Source organism: Merops nubicus, unplaced genomic scaffold (genome assembly GCF_000691845.1).
Source record: "Merops nubicus isolate BGI_N331 unplaced genomic scaffold, ASM69184v1 scaffold12847, whole genome shotgun sequence".
Taxonomy (NCBI): domain Eukaryota; kingdom Metazoa; phylum Chordata; class Aves; order Coraciiformes; family Meropidae; genus Merops; species Merops nubicus.
Genome location: NW_008621045.1, coordinates 1 through 25,422, shown reverse-complemented (window position 1 = coordinate 25,422; position 25,422 = coordinate 1). Strand labels below are relative to the sequence as shown.

General features: G+C 38.5%; 2 protein-coding genes across 2 annotated transcripts in view; one reads left to right on the top strand and one right to left on the bottom strand.

Moving 5' to 3' along the window:
• The window catches only part of SAMD3 (sterile alpha motif domain containing 3), a 39,756-nt gene extending 32,587 nt beyond the window's left edge, over window positions 1-7,169 (top strand). The window contains exons 6-9 of the mRNA XM_008944321.1: window positions 4,165-4,368; window positions 4,700-4,871; window positions 6,549-6,631; window positions 6,885-7,169. Coding sequence (XP_008942569.1) covers window positions 4,165-4,368; window positions 4,700-4,871; window positions 6,549-6,631; window positions 6,885-7,169 — 744 coding nt within the window. The remainder of the gene's footprint in view (window positions 1-4,164; window positions 4,369-4,699; window positions 4,872-6,548; window positions 6,632-6,884) is intronic.
• A 3,076-nt stretch (window positions 7,170-10,245) lies between these two features.
• Window positions 10,246-25,168, bottom strand: LOC103776794 (lethal(3)malignant brain tumor-like protein 3; the record flags this gene model as incomplete). Its single annotated transcript, XM_008944322.1, has 5 exons — window positions 10,246-10,977; window positions 13,403-13,465; window positions 14,499-14,697; window positions 23,493-23,657; window positions 25,022-25,168. Coding segments are annotated over 5 exons (718 nt in total), but the record flags the coding sequence as incomplete, so codon positions are not given.
• Between the last annotated feature and the right edge of the window lie 254 nt (window positions 25,169-25,422).

Here is a 25,422-nt window from a genome sequence, read left to right as displayed (position 1 = left end):
CATCCATAATAATGGCCCTGTTTCACAGTCATGGCTATGCAGTTGGAGTTGGACTGGTCACTTAGTTTCTCAGTTTGCTCCTGTGTTCAATTCATCTTGCACGGTGAGTGAATATATAAACCTTTTTATTCCTCTGGTGTCTGGCCATCTCATATCCTTCATATCTTCTGTGTATAATTTAGAAACAGAAGGAAAGATATGGCCTGTATGCTGTTTATTGATGAGAATATTTTTCCTATTGGCTATGCAGTCAGCAAAAGAACACTGCAGGAAAACCAGTTCTGACTTTTGCTTCTGTTACTCATATGTAATGGATGATTTACACAACAAAATTTGGCCTTCTATCACATTTTTCTTTCCCAAATATGATAGCAATTCTTCCTTATGCTGCTGCTGCATTTCTATTGGTAGCTTGTCAGTGATGCTTGCAAAAATGTCAAATGATCTCATTTAGCTAATGAATAACGCTGCCAGCTAAACTAGCTCTCAAGGACAGAGCTGACTACATAGAAAGTCCATCAAATCAGTGTTTGTCTTGACAAGAGGAGTACAGATAAGATAGAGTAAAGGTCACAACTTGTTCTACTTGGTGTTTGTTTCCAAGCAACCTAGTCAGTTTGTCTTTGGTTACAGCACTCTGGGTTGAATTTGTCTTGTTTTCCTGCCTCTGCAAGTAAGGCACTGAAGGTGTCAGTCCCTCTGGAAATGAGCTGCTGTCCTCCACATTAGGTGGCTGACAAAGCTTCTGCTCTGCTGGCAGGAGGCTGGGAAGCAGATCCACAGGAGAAGCTGGTAGTAACAGAGCTGTTTGGAGTCAGAGATTTCAAACTAGCTCTTGCCCAGAGTGAAAAATGTAAATGTAATTTAAAAACCCCAAGGAACTGTTCCAAGTTTGCAGGTGTGCGTGTGTGAGCACACATGAGTGTTTTGAGACTGACAAGAATGGACCAGCCCTTGGTTTTGTGCAGTGGTCATGCTGAAACAAGAGACAATCCACCCAACACAGTGCATATTAGCAGTTTAAGGAACAGCTGAATGAACCAGTTGGGGCTGTGTGAATACTAGAATAGTATTCATGGTCAGTAACCAATATAAATTAGGTACCAGAAAATACCAGTGATGCAGGGAGTTTGCAGAGATGACACGATAGCAGCAAAACCAGACTCGGGTGACTGTGAGTGATCTGCTGGAGCTTCACACAGAATTAGTTTTGTAGTTTTTCTGCTTTTTTTGGCACCAGTTATAAAGGCTTCTTCAGCCAGATGAGAAGCTGGAAGCCTGATGCTGCTAAGGCATAAGGAGTGCTCAGGGTGCTCTCTGGGTGCAGGAGAGCTCACAGAACATCAGAAAACTAGACTGACTTTACAGGGGCAACCACATTACTGGGACCATTCTTCATAGGAAGTGTCAGGGTATCTGTCTCAGATTGGTGTGTCAGTAAAGAGGTTATAGAATAACACACTAAAATGAGCAGTAACACATTCCCAGGACCAGGTACTTGTGCAAAATTATCAGTTGTGTCCAAAAATAAAATAGGTAATTTTCTAATTATGATGTGCTATTTCTTCCTGGAAACATGACACTAGAAAATTGGGAGGTAGCTAATTTGATGCTGGTTTCAGGAGAGAGTTAAGGAACATACTGACCAAGAATTGCTGTCTTTACTGGCCAAATTGGCAAGAACTGTAATGCAGACCCAAGAGATATACACATTGGGAAGGAATCAATGAAGTTTCTGTAAGCAGAAGTAATTCTTCATAAATTCATTAGTTCTTTGAAGTATTCAGCAACCCTGAGGACACAGGAAATCCAGCTGATATAGTTTAACTTTAGAAGAGATTTCACCACATGCCTTTCAAAGGCTCTTAAGAGGATATAATCTGTGAGGGTAAGCAGGAAGGTCCTTGCAGGGGTAAATAGTTAAAAGAACAAAGAAGGCTAGGCAGAAATAGTTGGGTTTTACAGTGGAAAATATTATTAATGGTTTATGCATTTCAATATGTTTTTAAATTATGTGGAAAAAGAATAGTTGGCTGACCACATTCAGTGATGCTACTAAGAGTGCTAAAGCAAAGACTGACTCAAGAATTGCCAAAGGACCCCGTGCTGCTGAGTGAGAGGGCAAAAAACCATCAGATAAAATTCAATAGTGACAGAACAAAAACAAGGCACAAGGAGAAAACCCAGTCCCAACAACACTTACAGTAACGGGCTCTGAGTTTATTAGTACCATTTGCTAATGTTTTTATATTATGCCAAAGAAAATCCAGCACAATGCTACTCAGCAGTCCAAAAATAGCATATTGAATACTCAAACTTTTAAGGGAAAAAAAAAAAAGGGAGCACATTATTCCACTGTGGGTACCTGTGGTGTCCCAGCATCTTAACTAGTATTTGAAGTTTTACTGTGCCAATTTCATAAAGGCTGTAGTGAAATTAGAAACTGTGCAAAGACAGCAACAAGGATAACTGAATGTATGGACCAGTTTTATATGTGGAATGTTTAAACAGCTCAGGATAGTGACTGAAAACAGAATCTGACACATCTATTAAACTACAATGGCAAGGGGATGGTGAATAGTTTTGAACACAGTACAAAAATTAGCAGGCAGAAGCAGTAGGAGAAAACAAACTAATGTATTTCTTCTAACAATGCATAGTTAAACTACCAAATTTAATGCAGGATGTTGTGGAAGTTATGATTTTATGAGAGTTAGAAAAGTGACTGGAAAGAAAAAAAATCTATTGAAGGCTATTAAATATAAAGACATAACTCTTGGGAGTTCATGAACTTCATTTCAGTGGATTCTTGATAGGACTCAGGGGAAGTCCACTACACACTCATCATTACTTTATAGTTTTCCCCAGCACTCTTCTCAGCCAGGTAGAGGAGGGTATGGGACTAAATCGTCTGGCCCACCACCTCTGTTCCTGTGCAGTGAGGAAAAGGACAGGAACGTGCCTACTCAAGCTGGTCACAAACCAGCATTACTGTTTGTAACACAACTAATACTAAAATCCTCTATTAGAAAGAGGGCAGGCTGTGCTGATACAGCATCCTGGCAAGGGCCAGGCGAGTACCTGCAGGGGTCATGGAGTACATGAAGGGCTGATTTTCTTCTGTGATCCCAATGGCTATTGAAATCCATGGATATATACTAGGAGGGCACCATTTTGTGTACTTTGTGCAACCATTCTTGGAAAACCACATGCACAATTTAAAGAAGGATGTTAATTAAACTGGAAAGTTTACTTGCACATACAGAGCACTGCGAAGCACTTTGCGATGTTCTGTGTTTTGCAGTTGTGTCTTAAATGCTCTGGGGAACAGGATGAAGTGTCTCATCTCCCTCTGGTGATGACCCACAGGCCACCACTGATAGAACAGCCGCACCAGTGACAATACATTTGGGAAAAAAACAGTGTAAAGGCAGCCTGAGAGTGTCTCTCTGTCTCTCAGCTTCTTCGAATAAGCAAATTCAATGCCTCTTCTCATGGAAATGTAACAGCCCCAGGCTACTGCCACTGATACACTGCTTCAGATAGTTACTCCTCCTCTTAGTAATTACTGGGTTTGGAATTACAGCAGGGACAATAATAGCAGTTTTGAGGAAGTTTGTTAACTATCTTCAAGTACAAAATATTTTTTGGAAAACACTAACAGGCAAACTGCTCAAATAATGCTTTCCATTAAGAGTTTTCTTAGTTCTGCTGGTCTCCTTGGGGGTAAATATTCAGTTGTGTAAATATGAAAGTTAGTTGTCCTGCTTTTAGAACCTGTATGAGTAAGAAAATACCATTTTTTTTTTTTTTGGTAATACAGTGCTAATATTGCTAAACACTGAGTCATCATTGGAACTGCCTACTAATTTCCAACAAACCACAACTAGGCAAACCAGATACAGGCAGAGGATTTTCATGAATATCCTCAAATATGTAATTTGAGCTTGGGAGACTTGGCTGATAGATGTATTATTATATAAAAACAGGTCTTAATATAACTATTAGAATATGAAGGCTAGTTCAGAGAGCTGGTACTGAAAGCACACTACAGGTACTTTGTGCTGAGCTTGACTATACTCTCATTATACCTAACTCACACAAGCCACATCAGATAAAAAGGGTAGCTGATTTGTTACAATTCTGTCCTTTATTTCTTGATAGGAAGAACTTGTTCATCTTGAAGGCAGTGCAATGGATGTACATATTAATTGGCTTAAGGAAGAATATATGAAAACTCAGAAGGACTGGAAAGAAGTGGATAACAGAATGAATGTGACAATAGAGATACGGAGAAAGATGATCAGCAATAAGGCACCATTAAAAGACATTCTTAGACTATTTCCTTTCTTAAGATGCCCTTATCAGGTAACACTGTTCTTAATAATGGCATTGAATTCTGTGTTATAGAAGTGATACATCTGCAGGCATGTATTTTACTGAATGTTGTCAGTGCTAACCCCACTTGGAGAGATTCACTAGTCCTGTGTCACATGCCCCACCACTGGGTTATTTGAAGTATTTTGGTGTTACTCAATATATTTCTTCCCTGCTTTGAAAAGAAATGAAACCATCCCCCCCAGTTTTTAATCTTATTTTACTGAGCTAGTTTTATCCTTCTTCAAAGTGTGTGCCTCATGTTGTTTTCAGTTTTGGTTTTGAGGACTGCAATAATGCCAAGTATTTATTTTTCTTTTAGCTTTTTAGGGAGTTCCAGCTTCTCACACACATGGACATTCATAAGAAAACAACTGAGATTTTGGAGATTTATTCAGAAAACATATTATCTTTGTATGTGGTGAGGAATAATCCAATTAACATTATGCTGCAAGAAAATCTGAAGCGGCACGCAGAGGAAGACATTCTGAAATGTCAGTACAAATTTTCTACTCTCTGAACATCGGAGTTTTGTTGTAGCTAATTGTTCTTACTTATGTGACTAAACTAGCTCCAGTTTTACTGCAAAAACATTTTAAAAATGCCAAGAGCCGCTTGGAAAACATATAATGATGTGGAAGCATTAAGAATAAAAGCTAGTGAATTGCTAGGAAAATAGTTATTGAAACTTTTTTTTTTCTGTTGAATTAGACTGCAGGTTTGCTCAAGTTAGTAAATGCCTTAAAATAAGTATTGCTAGATGAGCAGAGTTACATATTTCTAGATACGTAAAAAAGTGCTTGTTTTCTAAAAATACACACAAACCCCCTAATTTTATGGTTTAGAAAAATAAATATTCCCATCAAAAAGAGGCAATTTCCTTTAGAAAGAGAGGTACTTTTTCTGTGGTTAAAGTCTTTATTTCAGTGAAATAAAAGGAGTTACAACTGTGTTTCAAGTGCCTCATCTCTGCAGAGACACATTGCAGGAAGAAGGGATACCTCTGGTGAGCAGGTACCACAGTCATGCAGAGAGATCCGTGTACCTCAACGTGTTCAGCTTGCTGCCTGCAAGGGAGTGAGCACCTGCTGCCACCCCGCTTTGACTCTGAGAAGTCTGGGGAGTGTGGCTCTGCAGGGACGAACCCTGGGAAGCAGTCAATCAGAATTGTTGCTCTTCCCAAAGTGCAGCCTATGTCTAAGCTTAGCTCTGCGAGACGTGCTCCTTAGACTGCCATTTTCTATCAAACAAGTGTAATGCCACGATGTCAAATCAGAGGTGACACAGTAAGAACATGTGTGTTTCCTAGAACAGTTTCTGTCATTTTATTACCAGGCCATTTCTTCAAGAAGCAAGCAGAGTAGGTTAAAATATTTGGGTTATTTCTTTCTTTAAGCTTAATAACACAAGTACTCAATAGCTCATCATAGATCAAGAAGTGTCAACAAGCACCCTAATCCAGAAAGCCTTTATGGACTTTCTACTCATACCTTAGAATGGCCTTAGAAAGGTATGGACATTGTAAATAATTTATCTTTTTCTTATACAATATGCCCATAAAGATTTTAACTCATACCCAAGGCCTTTACTTTCCTGTTTTTCTCTCACAAACAGCTTGACCTGGTACCTAGATAATAAATGCCTGACAAGCTAGGTTCAGTGAAACACACGACACTACGCGCCTGACCTGCAAAAAGATGTTACAGTCTATAATAGCCGAACCAGAGGGGTAGTGGGGACCATGTCCCATGAGGTCCTGCAGCACCACCTTGTACTGTAGCCTTCAAAGTAGATTCCTCTGGCAACAGGACTCCTCAGAGATACCCGATCTGCTGGGAAGAGAGGAATTTGGGGATGGGCAGTGGGGGAAGCAGGACTATTCAGCTCACAAACTCCACCAGAAGCAACCCAAAGGCTTATTTACTTATTGTGAGAGAAATCTAATTGTAATATTGAATAGCAATCATGAATGATTTGAGTTGAATACTAATGCCCATTGCCAGCTGAGGCGCCTAAACCTTCACTGGGGTACAAACTACTCTTGAAAATGGACTGAACAACAGTTCCACTGCTGAGCTGTTAACATAGGCTGCAGCCTGCTTTTCCAGGATGATACTGTGGTGCTAGAATGTTTTGATTTCTTATCTAGTATAAATCCTTGCCTTTGACAGATATGAAAATGACTGCTGCATGCTTACTCCTGCCAGATGTCTTTGGAGATGATTCCAGTCTGTTTGCTGCAGTGAATGAGGAGGTAAGAGACAGACCACCAGCAGCCTTGGTCTCCTTTCCTTGGATAAGCTGCCTGGGCACATGACCTGACCTTTCGGTGGCTGAGCTTAGTTCCTAGAAAAAGATGACATTAGTCTGCCTTGTGGATAGAAAGCAAATAGTCATAGAAATACTAGCTAAGTTCAAAGCAGCATTATTACATTTACTCAAATCCCTGATCTGTTCACCGAAGCAATTCTGCGGCATCATTTGAAATATCCTTTTTTTAAATTCAGGTAAAGGCAGTGACACCAGTACTGGAAGTAAAAAATCCCTTTGATGTGAATTCGAGTGAGTTTGCACTGTATGTGGAAAGAGAAGAGCTAGCCCAGCTCGATGACTGCACCATGGGCCTGGCTGCGCTGGTGGCTGCCTTTCATGTGTTCGGTATCCCATGCCCCAAGAGAATCCACAGGACACTGAACTTCCTCGAGTCCCTGGTCTTTGAGGTGAGGAGCTCAGCATCCTTGCCCAACCAGGTAAAGAGAGAGCTGGAGGCACCAGAGTATCCCAGTATCTGATGGTGTACACAGCACTCGTCTTGGGAGCATTTGACTTTTTCTCAAAATAGATCCCTTTGTTGTGAAGATGAATCAGTGCCATTCTGGTGAAAGTGTGTATGTATTTATAACAGTTATGTTTAATAATGCCTTTTAAAAAAAAAATATATTGGCTACTTTTAAAAGAAATTTAAAACCTAAGCATTTTCATTATTTTAAATGGAAATTCTAGACCAATCTAGAGGCATTAGATATAATAAAAATTTCTAGATTATTGCACATGTCATGTATTATTTTTCCATATGGAGCATTTGACAAATGCACATATTTGGACAGCCAGAACTTAAAAAGCACACTGTAAGCTTATCTGAGCACTTTGCTGCTTAAGATGCTAATACAAGTAATGTTTTGAAGTGGCATATGTTAAAGATTTGTTACCATCATTTTGCTACTGAAAGCCTACTATAATAATTTTTCTGGTTTTTTTGTTTTTTTTTTTTTTAAGGTGGGCCTGATCTTTAATTTAGAGGATGATGAGTTTTCACTGTTTTCTCCCTGCATGAAATGTTCTTTTTAACATTAAACCTGGCTAAATAGGGATTCTGAGATGAGCTCTCAAAGTAGCAAGAATGACTTATCTGGGATACTGCCATGTGCATTTCTAACCAGAGCTTTGATGCCAGGGAGAGAACACCTCATTTTCTTTCTGGATTTGTTCCCCAGACCAAATCAGCCTTCTTCACATGGTGACTCTCCTGCCTGCCCATACAGAGCGGAGGCCTTCTCCTCTCTTCTTCCACAACCTCCTCTTCACTCCTGCATGCTGGAAAATCCCAGGGGTTACTTCCTGGCAGTGCACGGCTTTGGATAAGTGCCTACTTACAGACAGTAACACTACATTAATTAGAAATTAAAATATCTCTTTATTAAAACACTGTTCTACTGAAGAGATAATTATCCCCAGTTCTAAAAATGTCTGTATAGGCAAAGCAGCATTTGTGGTCACCATGATTCTTTAAACAAACACTCAAATACAGCTTGGACAACCACAGAAGTTTTGTTAAAGCCTGTGAGGGGTGATGCCAATGCAGATACCACAGTGGGAGACCTGCGGTATGAGGGGAGAGTGCTGCATTTACTGGCCAAACTCTGGCTAAATCCTTATGGATGTGGCTCCTATGGAAACCAGGGGACAATCTTTACATGTACGATAGCTGGGCTACCTCCAACACAACATATAAACCAACTGCCATTTTAAAGATTCAGTAGACTGCTTTTAAGTTTGAGTGAATTTGTTTGGTGTCATTTTTGTAACAGAGGTGGTTAAACTCTGCTACCTCATCACATGGGATACAAAAGTAAGTTTTATGTGTTATGTCCTCACAACAGTGGTAGCTGGGTGAATAAAAAGCTGTGCCCTGTATCATTTAAGTGAGGCTTATTCTACATCTTGTAAACCATATTAATTCAAACCAACTTCTTAAACCACAGTACTTGGTACATAGGTATATAAAATTCAAGGAGCTGCTAACATCCCCAAGCAATCTCTGTAGAGTAGCAAACACCTTCATTGGTTCTCACTGCAGGCAACAGAGCTGGCACAGGAGAATGACAGTGTGAGGGAAAATAAACTGCATGGAAGCACAGAAAGAAAGAAAACAGAAGAGTTTGGCATTTTATTGATCTGCATGAGCAACTTTAGCTGCTGCCAGTGACAAAATCCAGGTTGATAAATGGGATTCTGATGGTGACAACAAGTAGCCCATGAGCCTTAGGCTTATGTGTTTAGGGAGGGGGCAGACAGCAGTAGCCAAGTTACTCTTTTAAACTCATGCCCACATGGAGCTACAGTGAGCAATCACTCCACACCACCCTGGGGAACAGCTGGGTTCAGCTGAGAACCCTGGGCACACACAGATGTAAGAGACAGGTCCAGTTCAGGTTTTATTTGTATTGTAGTACAGTAAGAGTGCAATTTGAATGTACAAATATTGAACAAAATGTAAAAATATTATTTATGCAATGCCATGGAAGGAAATTAACAGAGCAATGCAACTTACTTCATACTGACCCTGTTTCACCTATTATGGCAGGTACCAGTCACCTGCCTGTTCTGGAAAGGGCACAGAAAGCTCTTGAAATCTTAAGGAACTCCAGCCAAAGAACAGCCTAGCAAAATCTGTGGGAAGATGTAAAATTCTCCCAGCTCTGTGCAATGGCAATGCTGTTTGTTCTCAGCTCTACAGGCTGAGCAACTGCCCACCACGGCACTAAGACGAGGGCTGCCAAAAATCTTGATCCAACTCTTCTCCCTTTTGCAAAAGTAAGATTCTGGAACAGTCCTCAGTATATGGGTAGACATTCTCCCATTTAAAGTGCATCTGGTTTACAACTCACATATATACATACCAGCGGCAACAACTTTCCTTGACAAATCATTATAATCCTCCAAAAGACATGGTTGCCTCACCCAAGTACCTGCTGGTGGCAGCTACAGCCGGCTAACAACCCAGTGAAATGCACACATTTGACATCCAGGGTGTGCTGGTGCACCACATGCATTTAAGTATCCTTTTCCTCTGCGCTTGGTCTTTCTCCCTGTCCCTTATTCATTTATAAATCAGACTTTCCAACTAGGAAGTGGTGATTTATAATGGTGAAACAATTCTCCCACCACTGGGAAAACAAACCTATGTTGAATATGAAGCCAGAGTAGCAGTCCTAGCTTTAGCACAGGCTTTTTCTTCCACTCTTGTGGTAACTACTGGAGGCTGGTATGTGCAAACATGAATTAATGTATTTTCTTCTCTTTGCTAAAATCCTTACCTCAAACTATATGTATTATTTTCCTTCATGTATTCACGGACTGTTGCAGTCTCCCGTGTAAAAGGCTGGGACTCTATTGTGCAGCATAAATGAAAAGTCTTCCATGAAGTCAAACTTTATTTTTCAGTTGCAGCCTTCTCTATACTGATCTTTTGGTAAAATACATTAAAGATGCTGGTGGAGAAACTCACATAACATTTCTGTAATCGTGCAAAAGTAAAAACATTCAGTTATCAAAAAAGCATTATAATTTCAACCCCAACAAGGTTTGTTTTGTTACAAGCAAACAGACAGTTTTATAATCTGTAAAGTTATATGCTGTAGCATAAAGTGTCACATATGTAACATTAAGTGTTTCATTTTTAAACTACGGCACAAATATGTATTAGCCATAACAGTCTCATCTGGCTACCTGTAGCCTAATTTTTGGCTAATGCATTTTTATTTTGACAGTATGAAGTAAAAGCTTCTGAAAAGTAAAATGGGTACATGAAGTAGAATTCAAGAATCCTTAGAAAATATTAACGTTCCCTTATATAATACAGCATAAATAATTAATGAAGGTTTCCTTGATGTCCAGAGGCAGTTAGGGATCCTAACCATCCACGGAGAATTAGCGCCATTAGTTTGGTAAATGAGACTGGCTGACTCGGTTGTTACCTTCTCAAAAGCTTCAACACTTCCCAGAAGGATTCAGATGTGTACTGGCTCTAGGAGAATATAAACAGCCCACCAGTGCCGAACGTATGTTTCTTCCTTTCTGAGAGTCCTTACTCAACAGTTGTAGCGAGTCTTTGTGCTTTGAATAAAACATGAGCTCCAGTGGAGAAAGCTGGCTCCTACTCAGTTTCCATTATCTTCAAAGTTCGTTGTGTGAATTTTTCTCCGCAGCTTTGAACATCAGAATGGAATTAAAGATTTTTAGGGCTGGTCCCAGTTTAATGCTCATTATTTTGACTATGTCTGATTGGGTCATTAGCAGAAATGCTTCTCCATCGATTTGCTTTAAAAGAGAAAAGACACAAAGCTATTAATAGGTCTGACAGTGCAGCAGTATAGATGTTTCAGAAAACATGAAAAGAAAATTCCCAGCCGTTTCACACAGCGTAAAGGAATTGCTGAACACAAAACACTTTCAAATGCTTTCAGGATAGCTTTGATTTCAACCTTTTACACAGATCAGCTAGTGCAAAAGGACAAGATGATCTTCTTGCTGCTTGAAAACAACTGTCTGGCTAATTTTTAGCTAACCAGTTCTTATTTTCATACTGACAGTATAAAGTAAAAGCTATTGAAAAGTAAAATGGGTAAATGAAGTAGAACTCAACTGCACTGCAGCAGAGTAATGCTTTTTAACATCTCAGCTGATCCTTTTATGCAAGCCTTCAGAAGAAAGCTTTTGGATTTCACTCCCAGCTTCAGAACTGAAACACCCTTCAGGCCACCCCTTTCTATCCATTAAACAGCAAATTAAAATGAACTTGGTCCCAGATGTAAACAGGGGCCAGGCTACATAAAGCTGCCTCTTTGACACAAACGTAACTTTTTAAAACCCTGAATATTTCTTCTGCCAGGTTTGTAGCACTGCTATTTTAATAAACGTTACAGGTGAATATTCTCCTGTAAGGAAATCATTCTGTCAGCAGGAGTGCTAAAGCCAAACAGGGAGAGCCACAAGGCACTCACTTCCAAGGGCTTCAATAGGGCCAAGACTTGTGTAAACTTCAGGTCACTTAGGTATCTATAGTAAGTTTTCAGGGTAACACAAGCAGGAGAGCTAGGTCTCAAAGCCGACTGTTAACAAATCAGGAGCACTGCTAAGACTTAAAGATACTAATCTGAGATAAAAACCAGTGTAACTGAGTTTCTGTAGGACTAGAAGATAAGCTTTCTGAATGAGATATGATGCAAGGGAAGCCTGCAAGGTACCCCCAGCACTGTGAGTCAAGGAACACTGCAGTGAGAACAGCATCACGTAGTTACCAGAACCGCTTTCTACTCATTTTGTCCACCAGGCTAGGTGGGTTCAGAACCAGAAGTGTGCAAATGTGGGAGTGCCCAGATTTTTGCAGCCTCTTAACATAAGCAGGATGAGGGTTCACTTCCACAGCAGAAGTTTGAACCTGCACCTTCTACTTACTGATGCCAGCCAATCCCAAGCCAGTTGGCCTCACTAGGAGGGCTTTCATTTACTAATTGCAGACAAAGCCTGAGAGCCTGAATGCTAAAGAGAGGAAGTATTTTACACCTCTGAGAATGAAAGTGTTTAGGATTCATCCATCTATGTGGCACTTTCCACCTATTCAGTTGATTAGCAATATGCCAGCTTTTATTTCTCTTCATTTCATTGGTGAGACACCCTAAGTGACATGGGGGATGATCTAGGCCTGCATACCTGCTGCAACTGTAAAATGCTTAACATCTAAGCAAGTGCAGAATGCCCAGAGGTGCAGCCTGTCAGTGCTTTGTTACACAGCTCTAATAGTCATTACAACCTACAGCACAGCCTGGAAACTGTTCTCGCAGGAGATTAGCAGGGCCGTCTGTACGCATTTTCCTCAGGAGGCGACTTCTGAAATCTAAGTACCATAATTATCCTTCCCTTGAAAAGCTGGCTGACTTGGGATATTACAGTATCAGACTCTGCTCATTCAGGTGGTCTGGCTGGGATAAGCACCTGAACTATTCACTCTGGCAATATGTGATCGAACAGCCTGCTTGAAACTGGGCATTAACAAGAGGAACAAACTTCTGAGTGAAAAAGGAAAAGCCAACCTAGCTTACAAAGGCCTATTGTAACCAACTGGCCTACCACTTCCCAATGACAACTTTGGCACAACTATCTTCTCAGATACCAGAACTGCATGCCTAGCATGCTCACAAATTGAGTACACACTCCTTTGAACCTCATCAGAAGCCTTCCAGTCACTTCACTTCCTGCTCACTCAAATCACATTCACAAACTGGCTAGATCACAAGGAAGAGTATGAAAAGACAAGTGTAATTAGATGAAATGCAAAGACTTTTAAGAGGTGGTTATATTGAACCACTGCTCTACTTTATTTGACTTATGAACGTCCTGCATAACTAAAATGACATACTTATGTATTTCCTCAAACCAGATTAAGAGAGAACTTACTTAAGTAAGACACAAAAGCTCCTCCTCTTTTAAAATTAGTTCTAAGTAATTTCAGCTGCAGTAACAAAGCTAGAGAAGCACAAGAGACCTGGCTGATGGCTTTATCCTCTTTACTTCCCACCACTCCACAACCTGCAAACTAACCTTATCTTCCATACATTTGCATCTGGCTTGAAACATATAACTGCTTTATATGTACTTTTAATGATGACATAAAAACAATTGACATAAAATTAATCTTTCCATAAAGCTTTGTATTCTGTGTCTTTTTGAAGTAAGATTCACCCACCTCATCTTTAAACACCTTGCCATGTTCTTCACATCCTGGTAAACTTCGTATAAATTCAGAGACCTGCCACCAAAGTATGCAACAAAAGATGCAGTAAGAACGGTGTTTTCTCAGACGTCTTAAAGATGGACAATCATTCAGGTAAAGGGTTTTAGTGGTTTTTACAGACTCATTAGGTGTCCCACCTTCTGCAAGTGCGTGGAGTCATGCAGCTGGGTGTTTACGTACATTATTCACAAAATCTGGAAACTGAAAGCACACGTGCCACTCTTGTCCACAGGACATCAAAGAGTTGGATATGGCTACTTCCTCAAAAATTACTCAGGTTAATCTATCCATGCAGGTCCAGAACCGTGAATCTTCTCTTTGTGAATCACTTCTCACAAACCAAAATGGTAGCTGCCTTCCTCTTCTTTAATCTTTACAGCAAATAGATTAGCAAATCCTTTTCCCTAGCTCATGCTTCTTTTTTCTCTGATCAGAGGAGAGTCACCTGTCCCAGCTGCATAAAACTGCCATAGTCATAGTTACTTCTGAAAGTAAAGCTGGGACTAGGTCCTGTCTGGCCAAGCATTGAATAGTGACAGGGCTCCCATCTTGGAATCAGCTGTCATGGCCTGACCATCTCCATACTGTCCCTCTCTGCACTGTATTCTCACCCTCCAAAATGGTGTGACACATCCAAACTACGCATCAGGAATAGCTCCTTGGTCCATGCTGACCCCTAAACCATTCCTCCAGAACATCTGTGTGGGTGACAGATGTTACTAGGGTAGACCTTGAGCACCTGATCTGCTAGGCTATACATTTAGCACTTTTCTTTCCCTTTTTAACTCAAGCAAATATATATATACACATACACACACACATATATTTATCTATGACTATACCTATCTATACACTTATGAATTAATGCTTCCAGGGCTGAATGGCAGCTGCGTAGGCATTTTGGGGATCTGTTACATTAGGTCTGGCTGACTCTAATCCTCTGAGTATTAATGCATTATTGTTAATCCACAGGGCTAATCTAAAGCTCTGAATCAACTAAGTCTTCAAGGGCAGTGGCAGTAAGACAAAAGATACAGAGGAAACCTACCTCATCTGTACTCCACTTAGAAACTTTACTGGCTGGGATCCCAGCTACACTTGGAAGGAGCTTGCTCTGCTGTTCCCAGCGCAAGGGCAGGCCAGGGATTTGAAGCTTGGAAGACACAATAACTGGCTGAGAAAGAAGCCTCTGCGTGTTGGGTTCTTCAGCATCTTCAACAACAGGAAGCAACAGACAAGAATTAAATCTCTCAGTGATTAGATCAGTCACAGTATATATAATACATATATAGGCCTCCCTATATAAGCTGTGCAGTTTTGTTCATACCAGAGTTAGAGGACTATGACTGTTGTTATATTTGCTCTACATAAATGCTACTACTCTTACATGGGAGAAGTCTCTTCCAACAAAATACAATTCTATGCCAACATAACTGGTGGCATACCACAACACAGGTCAAATAATTTTAAATATTTTTATACAATGAATCACACCCAGTAGTACAGGAACTAATGTATTTCCAGGGTTGAGCTGTTATAAACTTCATCAAAAGCAGCACTGCTACAAAATTCCAAGTGAATCAGTTGTACAGTTCCAGCCCACACAACATTTATGCCTCATATGCAACAAAATGTTTTTCACTTCTTCTGAGGAAGAAAAACAGATGTCTGCAAATTCCCTGCTCCCACTTTAACAGAATGCTTTATTTGGAAAACATTAACTCCTCCATGCTGCTATGGAGTTTTTTTAAAATGTCATTTCCCTTTTTATCTCATCCTTAATGGAAGGAATGAGGTCCCATCCCACTGTCCTCACAAGTAATGTACTGGTGGGAGGGTGGCTTCAGCCACATGCTGTTGCTGCTGCTGTCTGGAGAGCAGCAGCAATTGCAGACGTGTGTAGGAGGAAAGAGGAGGCATGCCTCAAATGATGTCAAACTGCGTCAGCCATCTACGTTCATCTAGGTCCACTGCAAATGCAAAAGCAACATGCCTGCTATCAACTCAGGCCTGAGTGCTTCGCAGTTGCCAAGTAAAATTGTGGAAAACCTCTGGAACTCATTTCTGAATCAAACAGCCAACACAGAATCTATGCCTAATATTCCTTACTAACAGGGCTCATATAATCACTCACAAATCCCCATGCTATTTTTGTTTGGATCTCTCACTTCTATTACAGCTCCATTCTATTTCCATTTTTGGGAAGTCGGTATTATTCACAGTTCTCGTTATCCTTACTGTTCTAGTTTTCATACATTCATGCCCAATAACTAGGGCACAATTCCTGTTAGAGATTTTTTCCAGCACAATGAGACTAGTCTAGAATATATAGTGGGTCCAATATATGATGTGATTACATTTGCTTGTATTGTTCTGCTCCTTTAGCTTAAATTTTTGTTATTTTCAAGACTTATCCTCATTTTATATCAATGTTGATTATGCAGAAGTTGACTCTTAAGCCATTTAGTCAGTATTGTCAGCCCACTGATTTAATTTTTAAATAGACTCTAATTTTTTCCTACCATCATACTCTTACTCTTGGAAGTGAGTTCCCTAAATGCCTGTTTACACTTCACTGTTCTTCGAAATGTTCCATAGAGCTTCTTACTAATACTAAAAGTCTCAGCAAGAAAGAAGAGAGTGTTGTAAGGCAGCAAGTATACTGAACGTAGTGCCTATTTTATCAAACAGTATCTTTTTCATTGTTCCCTTGAATCCCCTCCTCATCCTTATGCCTTGATTTTTTTTTTCTGAAAGAAGGTCTCTTAAGAGTTGAAAATGTAAGTACTCAGCTATTTTTTTTGTTTTCTCAAAACATGTAATACACTGGTACTGTAACATAAATAGCAGATGACAATACTGTGTGAAGAAACTTCCAAGCAGACTGCACTCCATTTTCACACATTTAAACATATGTATACAGAAGAGCATATAGGTACATGCATAGTGAGTAGCAGCCATGCCAGCTAAGGTTACCTCTATCCCACATCTCTATTTTCAATATTTTAGAGCTGTGTCAAATCCTAACAGTCCCAGATGAAAACTCTGTGCTGGGCATTTGTCCATCCTGTGTTTTTTTGCAAACTTCAAGCAAATAAAGCTCAGCTGGTTATGAATGAGGTTAGCAGAAAGCAAGTTCACTAATGTGACACACCACAATGTTAAACTTGTTCTCCACCTATTCACACTCAAGAGCTCTATTTACTGACACAGAAAAGAATGCTGTTGATATTGTTGTTAAAAATGCCTCTTCTTCTCAGCCTGTGTTTATCTGCCTCACAGATAAGATAAACAGGACAAAATGAGCATGTAAAGTGCTTATTTACCCAACTAGGTGGAGGAAAATAAAAAAACCAAAGTCCCCTTCCCTGCAGCAGGTATGACACATCCCTGACAAAAGGAAGTTTGGGTTTAGTGTGGGTAAATCCTTGTGAAAGCCAGTGCAAATCACAGTATTTTGACTACAATCTGTGTTTGTAATACCAGACATCTCAAAGTTCTCCCTACCCTCATGCTCTGATATTCCTTGCTCTGCTAGCCCTGCTTCCCTTAAAGAACCAATCTGATTTTGTGGGCCAGAGAAAATACATGATGTACTCCAGTTTATGTCTCGATTTGGTCATTTAGGAGAACAGTAACTTGAGGTGCACTATTGGTTAGCTACTTTAATCACAGAGCCACAAAGAGCAACTTGAACCATGTCAGTGAAGAAAAATCCACTTGCCAGCTCCATGTGAGATAGCAAAGCCAGATGCAGTTAAGTTCACACTTTTAACCCTGACCACTGTCCTTCTCTGTTCATTTTGTTTCAGCATCAGCCCACCTGCCTCTACATTCTTCTTCATACTTAATGCCATCTTGTTATCCTTCTCCCTGAACTATATTTCAATTCATCTCTATCTTCTTAGTGATCTATCATCCAACAAAATGTAACCCAATGCTTCAAAGAAGCTAAATGGCCAACATTTTCTGGCATTAATGATAAACCATTAACAGTAGCTCCTCACATGTATCACTTTTTTAAGCATAGGATTTGTGTCTGTAAAAAAGCCTAGTATGAAGGAGCCATGATTTCAGTGGAGTTCCTTAGTTCTAAATAATCTTTCTCCAAAAAAGGGAAGATAGCAGTACACATTTTATAAAGTATCAGCAGAGAACTGGTCAAGTGAGTACAGCAAAAGTAGATTGAAGAATAATAATGTAAATGACATGCAGAAAAAATAGGGCAACAAGCATAGGTAGCAGCAGTCACAGTTCACTGAAGTCTGCATAGCTGCAATTATTTTAGCTTGAGCTTTCCATGACTATGATAGCAAGAACTCAACGATCCATTTTTATCCTAAAGTATTATGGCAAATTTACACAAATAATGACACAAAACTATGTATATAAAAAGGAGGTATAAAGGACAACTTTGTTAATAATGTAAGAAAGAAAGCATTGTAGTTTTATAAACTTGATTATGCAAGACTCTACACAGAAATGTATCCTAGCAAGCAAAGCTTGTTGTGAAACTTTATTCAGATAGTCAATTTTGCCCAACTTAAAATGCTTTATAAAAATCAGGCAGTTTTCTTAGAATTAAAAAAAAAAAAAAAAAAAAAATTGCAGACAATTTAAAATGCTCCAAAATATTTGATTTTCATTTTTTTGCACCATGTTCTATAATGCAAAGTCAACATCAAAACAGTGTGTTTCCATTCTGCTGGAATGAACTACTCTAGGTGACCAAAACCTCCATTTGTTTCACCTGCTTTAGAGAGAGTCTTCCTTTAATGCTTCATTTTCTCCAGAATTCTGAACTACTTTGTGTTTCAAAACACCATAACAACCTGGATTTTTCTTACACCTTTTGCACAGCCCTTGTAATAGATGGAATCTTTCATTCTTCACGTACTCCTCAGAGTGCGTCTTAGATCTACTTGAAATGCGCTGGTAGATGATGTTTTAAGATCAAATAAATGGATTAGAGGTTAACAATTAAACTTAATTTTATCTTATGCAATGCTCTACTCGTCTCAAAGAATTTTCTGGGTTTTACAAGGATGAGCTGACTTAAAAGGTAGGTAATGTAGCCATTCAAGAACCAGTTACTCAAGTCTGAACATTTTTGATGAAAGCCTTACAAATTTAGTGTTGCACAACAAATTGCTGAAGGAAGAGATCTAAAAATTTAAGGAATTAAACTATGAAATTGTAATATAGCTTCTCATTGAGCTTGCACAAGTTACTAAACCATTGCAACAGAAGCTGCACTGAAACAATGCACTGACTCAGTTCAGTAACTAGCCTGCCATACTGTTTCTCAAACACAAAATAATCATCAAATGTAAGACTGACATTCTGGATCTGTGCTGTATTCTTTCTAAACAATGAGGATAAAAATGAATAACGAACAGCTGCCTCAATGCGAACAACTGGCTCAGTGAAAGGCCAAGAATTTTGACACAGAAGTACATACAACCACACAGAATCACTGAACCAAAGCCCCTACTGGAAAGGACCTTTGGAGACCGTATCATGCAACCTGCTCTTAAGATTAAGGTGCTAGACTAAGTTATCCAGGGCCCTATTATGCCAAGTCCTAAATACTGCCAGCAAGAAAGATTCCACCTTTTTTCTGGGCAGCCTATTTCAACTGTTCTTATGGTGAGAAGCTTCTTCCTTATATTCAGACAGAATTCCCTCTGAATCAAGTCCATTCCTTTTTTTCCCCATCACTGTGCATCCTGGAGGAGAGGGTATCTCCATCTTCTCTATAACTACCTTTTAGTTGCTGAAGGACTGTGACTAGATTCCTCCAAGCCTTCCCTTCCCAAATTCCTTCAACCTTTCCTTCCTGTGTCAAGTCCTTCAACCACCTAATCCTCTTAGTGGCTCTCCACTGGACTATTTCCAGATTTTCAGGAAAGTAGAAATTTTAGCCATCCCTCTGTAACACTCATGAAAACCAAACGACCTGTTCTGTGTATGGGCTGCTAGAAAGTATCAGTCTGCATAACAGACTGAGGTTGGGTTGAGCAAATCATCTTAACTTTGCATTGTGCCTGTAATGTGTAAATGCTTTAACTTTCTTTCAACACACTTTTGAAGCAATAAATGGACATTATAACTTTATAACTCAGACTGGTTTAATCTTCTGTTTTTAAAAGTCAGTGGAAAAATATTCTTGAAATGAAACTTTTTATACCAGTATTCAATTTGGACTCATCTTCACAACTGAGATTAAGTTCTTAGCAAAGCCTTTCATGATTCCAAGATAAAGAAACAGTGTTAAAAGTGTTGCTGTCAAGAAATTTTTGGACACATGTCATGAATGTGCAAAGTAAGTTGCAATGCAGTTTCATGAAGAATTTCAACAAATACCACACTTCCGTAGTTCTGCTGGTTTTAATACGAAACAAATGAAGTACTGCCAATTTACCTTTAATTTCATTTGAAATGAGTAGCTTATTTTCTGCCTCCTCTTCACACTCTTTGTTCTTTATGGAGTCCTTTGTTTGTAGTACTCCGCTGAGGAAAATAAGGTGTTATTTTTTTTTATTAATACATCATAAAAATTACTAAGCACGATGGTATCTCTTGCTAACAACACTATTAACACACCATGATTCCCATACAAAGGATGTTGTGTCATCATAAAATAAAAAAAGAAAAGATGTAATTTCTGACCTACACCGATGGCATGACTACTGACATGAATCTTGCAATGAAAGTTCAAGAGAAAACTAAGATTATGTAAATCACATCAACACACTTGATTTCATAACAAACCGGAACATATACAGATGAAGGCAGTGGATAGGTCTGTGGCAGAAGACAGGAGTGAAGACCACATATATAGCTGCATCTCCTACAATGTTTTACTGATGATCCAGGCCACTTTCAGGAGCTTTCTGAAACAACATCATCTTTTTCTCTGCCCAACCTTAATGTCCAACCGACTCCAACTTCTATACTATACTGACACACTTGTCCAGCTGTTAATCATCCCACTGAAAATATCTGTATTCTTTTGTTACTGTTTTTGCATTACTTCTCATTCAGTTAAAGAGATGCTCTTTGCTTGCTGCCTGTGGCTGCTCCCTCAGCTTTGCCAGCCCAAGCATTTGCAAAGAGGAAACGCCTTCCCTCTATTGAGAAAAGCGAGGCAAGAAAAGTGGAAGTGAGAGAACTTCTCAAAGTGTGTCCGCAAGGAGTGGGTGTATTTGCATCAGCCTTTTAATATTTTTAACTTTTGCATCTTAACTTTTGCATCTTAACATCAGCCCCTGGAAGCTCCTTTTCAAACTCTGCCTTCAAAAGGTATTTCCACCCTGGCTTCTTTGAGAATTGAAGTTTATATGAACTTGTTGACATTATGTGTATATTTATTTCCTTCTGCTTTTAAGAGCTTGAAAACACTTTGTCCAATTCTTACTAAACCATCACAAATACAGAGCTTATACAGAGATACTAAGTACATAATGAATATTTTCTAAAAACAGGCACCAGACAGAATAATCTTGAAGTCTACAAAAAAGCCCACTACATGATCTATCTTTACTATCTACCAAAGAAGCAGTCAGCAAGAACCCTTTTACAAATGTGCCAAACAGATAAAAGCTAAAACTAGATCTGACGTCAAGATAAGCTAACCTCAAAACACACAAACACAGAAGAAACAGACTTGTTTCATTCCACCATTTACATTTATAATATTAAACACAATTTATATGTGAAATACTATTTATACTATTAAATACAAGTAAGCATTTGGGAATAAACCAGCTAGGAGATTCAAGTTCACTGACATCAACAAAAATATATTTAACACACTATTAATGGTGCATAATAAACACAACAAATTGGAAAATCCAGCCTTTGTAACACGGTAGGTCACAAATAATAGTGGCATGACAAGCAATGCCAGTGGAATGCATAGAGCAGGCATGCTTCCTTGTGCCAAATGAATCTCCACAGTACCTTCCTCAGAAATATCACCTGCATTTATTTACTTAAAAACTATTTTCCTAACTTCCACAAACACAGAAAACTTGTAAAGTAAGATGTTACAAAGTCATGCAATTAATTCCAAAGTGAAGTAAATGATTACTGTAATTCAACATAAGGAATAGAGATCACCAAAACTTGTGAGAAAACATGTATCTTCCCATTTTCATAAGGACAATTTTCAAAACAACATACATCCAGAAATTTTCTCTCACCGCTTAAATGCAAGATAGTATCATGAATCAAAATTTTGTGGAGGGTGTTGGAAGATAAATTGAATTGTAATTGTTTGTATACACAGATACCTCTTACTAGTGAAAAAAAAAAAAAAGACTAAGTGGAACTAGAGACCTAGAACTTCTATGAAAAAAAAGATCACCTGCAATATGGAGGTATACACAACTGTATTGAAGTCAAACATCATTAAAACCTCACTATGAGCTCAGCAGCTAGAAAGCACACAAGTGGATGTATCTACATCTTCAATTATGCATGTGTACTTTGAATACACATCTAAAAAGATCCACTGGGTATTGCAATAACCAGATGCTCAATATTTTATAACAGTTCATATAGACCTATTGTGAACAGTATTTTTCATGCCTTTCTCACAGAAGTTTCTTCAGCTAGAAGTTCTCTCTGTCTATGCTGGACACAAAGAATGTGGGAAAGCTAGATGATGTAATCAGATCATCAGATACTCAAATAGTTCAAATACGAACTGCAAAGGGTCTGGGTGGTTCAAAGTTGTCATGAGGCTGTTATTCTCTAAATGAAAATTATTCAATACAGTGAACATAAAGAACATGGATATTTAAAGTCTTCATAAAGATAACACCTTTTAAAAAATGAAAGGCAAAGATTTTTCAATTTATTTTAAAAGTCTGTAAAGTCAAATTTCATTTCTAAAAAAAAAATGAATTTACTACGACTATGGTTAAAGTGATGAATGACAACTATTATTTAACATGGGTTATTTCAAAACCACATATGAAACTATCTTCTGTCTTTTTTTACTGTTTAAATTCACTTGAGTATGACTAGTTAATACTACTTATTTGTGGTATGGAAATAATATAAACACTGCTTGATGCCCCTCCTAAATATTTTTCAGTACACCCTAAACAATATGACCTGATAGAATAATGTGAAAGAATGTTCTGAAGAAAAGCTGACCAATTTTCTAAGATGCAAAAAAGCTACCCGTTAAGCATAGGTATTTGGAATAAAGGAAACAATTAATAACAGTTTAGAAAAGAAAAAACAAAAAAAGAAAACCAGCCAGATAAGGTTAACCCTATTTGGAAAATAATTTTTTAAAAAAAACCTGCAGAGGCATTTCAGAGGATTTAATTGACTCAATAAAACAGTTGTTTCAATTATCAGCTTTACTGTGAGGTATTTACTGTATAATACCAACTCTCCAAAGTCTCTCAAGACACTATTGCTGTGAACAGTAACAGATCATATACTATGAATGCATGACAAAGTAGCTGACATAAGTATTCAAGAAACTACACTTCTTATTCCAGGGTGTCTTCTATTTCTGTTTCAAATAAGCCAATAAAATAATGCACTGTTATGGTAATTAAAAATGTTGGGAACCCTATTGCCTCACATATCTCTGTGAAAACACTGAATCCTAGCATTCTCTTTCTACTCCAAGCTAGGAAACTGTCATTTTTTGTCAAAAAGATATTTCAAATCCTAAGTGTTAAGGAACTATCTTATAAATCTTTGAATGGACGTACATGTTTGTACATAGACAATAACTTATTTATATATACAGGTAGGGAAGAAGGAGCTCAACTTCCAATAACTTCTCTGTCTTGTAGTATTTTTCCTCTCCTCTCTGATAAGCGTGTCTTATTTTTAAATACACTGTGACACTCCTTCCCTGTTTCTAATATAAAGACAGTTGAAGAACTTCCATCTCCTTCCCCACTGCTTCCAACAGTTCCACAAACAAACTGCTGTACTGCATTACCTAGTAAGCAGCATTTTAAACTGACTCCAAACAACCCATACTTTGGAAGGAATTGATAGTTACCCAGGTGCCTTCTTTTCTTTCACATCACATAACAGGGGTTTCTTGCAAGGAGATTTACTTTCTGCATCTTCCTGCTTCACTGTTTCTGGTAGAGTTTTCCCAGATGTTTGATTGTGAGCTGAAGATTTCATACCTACATGACCAGGGCTGGGGCATTTTCTTTCACTGTTTAAAACAAATTAACAAAATGTTTAAAACTGGAAGAGGTTGAGTTGTTCAACTTATTTTCTCTATGAATAAAGAGTCAGTGTAATTGAAGATCTACAAGGGTTTTGTTTAAGGAATACAGAGAAATTCTTTACTTGTCACTAACGTAATTGTATACTTGGGATTTTCTGAATACACAGTTTCCCCACAAAACCAAACGCAAAACATTTAGGCAATTCAACAGGAACAGAACTTGAATAATGTGATTTGTGATAATAAGCTACCTACTTCAAATACTTGTAACACAAAAAAACCTCTGAAGTGCCATTTTCCTCCTACCCTTCCTATCCCTTCCATGATATACTGCTGTGCAGACAGGACACTTTAAAAATGTTGCCCAGTCTCTTAATTCGGACAATGAAAAAAAGTAGCACTTGACACAGTCCCTGCCACAGAAAATACTGCTCAAACTGTTACTGGCTTCACTGGGATGGTATCTGGGCTGCCTGTCAGAGGGTAATTAAGTCACTTCAGATTTCTACAACCCTACATTTAGAAAAACAGTCAAACCAGGCAGCATGCTTCAACAGCTGAGTATTTTGGTTGTTAAAGTATGAACCTGAAACTGTCTCTGGGAATGTAATTTAAAATATCATCTATTGAAGATACATTATTACAGTGGGAATCAGAAATGTTCACTATGAAAATTTACATTTTCACATTTATATTAATGTAGCCCTTGAAAAGAATGGAAAGCCTCTCTCCTTTTCCTTTCCTTCTTCAACTCCCTGTGTATCCCCACAGGTCAAAATAAGCTCAGGAGTTGATGTCCAAAATTTCTCATAGAAAATTATAATCTGAAAAATGATATCTTGGTATCTTATCCCTTTGGTTTTTTCCCAGTGCTCCTGCTAGAAGCTTCAGCTAGAGACTTTAGCATCATTCTTGCAAAATTCACTCCCAGTAATTTGATTCTCAACTCCCACAATAACAACAGAATTTATAGTGGCTATTCCTCAAAAAGCAACATTAATTTGCAGACACATCAATAAGGCCATCCCAGTAAACAAGCGAAACACAAAGAAATAATTTTCTTAAGTGAAACCAACTGGCAAACAATACATTTTAAATTCCAATTAACCACTTAGTACTCTAGGTAATTAAATTGAAGATGAAACCTAACTCTTGTTAAATTGCATAGTCTTTGGCAGCTCAGTGACCTTATCAATAAGCACTGATGAAACATTTCTGCCCTGTAAATGATAATGCAGATAAATAGGCAGGCTCTTCTGAAACCATACAGACATTACACAACTACACGCTGCAGAACACTGAAATAAAGGCCTGCTCTTATTCACAGACATTGTTTCAATCTTAATTACTTGATTACAGGAGAGATGGATCTTTCACTTGCTTCCACTTTTCTGTTTCTGGGGACAGGACTGGCTGCAGGCATCTCCCCACTGAGCCGGTCGGGTAAGAGGCTTTCTTTGTTCAAGTTCATCTCTGAATACGGGCAGCTGACTGCGCTGCAAGGTGAAGAAGAGAAATGTCTCCTTATCATTACAAACTTCACTGACTTCACTCAGTTCAAATGAAATGACATCTGAGACCAGTTTTCTAGAAGCAGATGCAATCAATTAATATAAGGAAGATTAGGAAAAAAAAATCAGTTAAGTAATCAACTTTAAAATGTTCATAAATCCAGTGATTAAAAACCTCCACCTATAATATACACCATATATAATACAGTATTACAGATGTTAATAATAATACATTATTA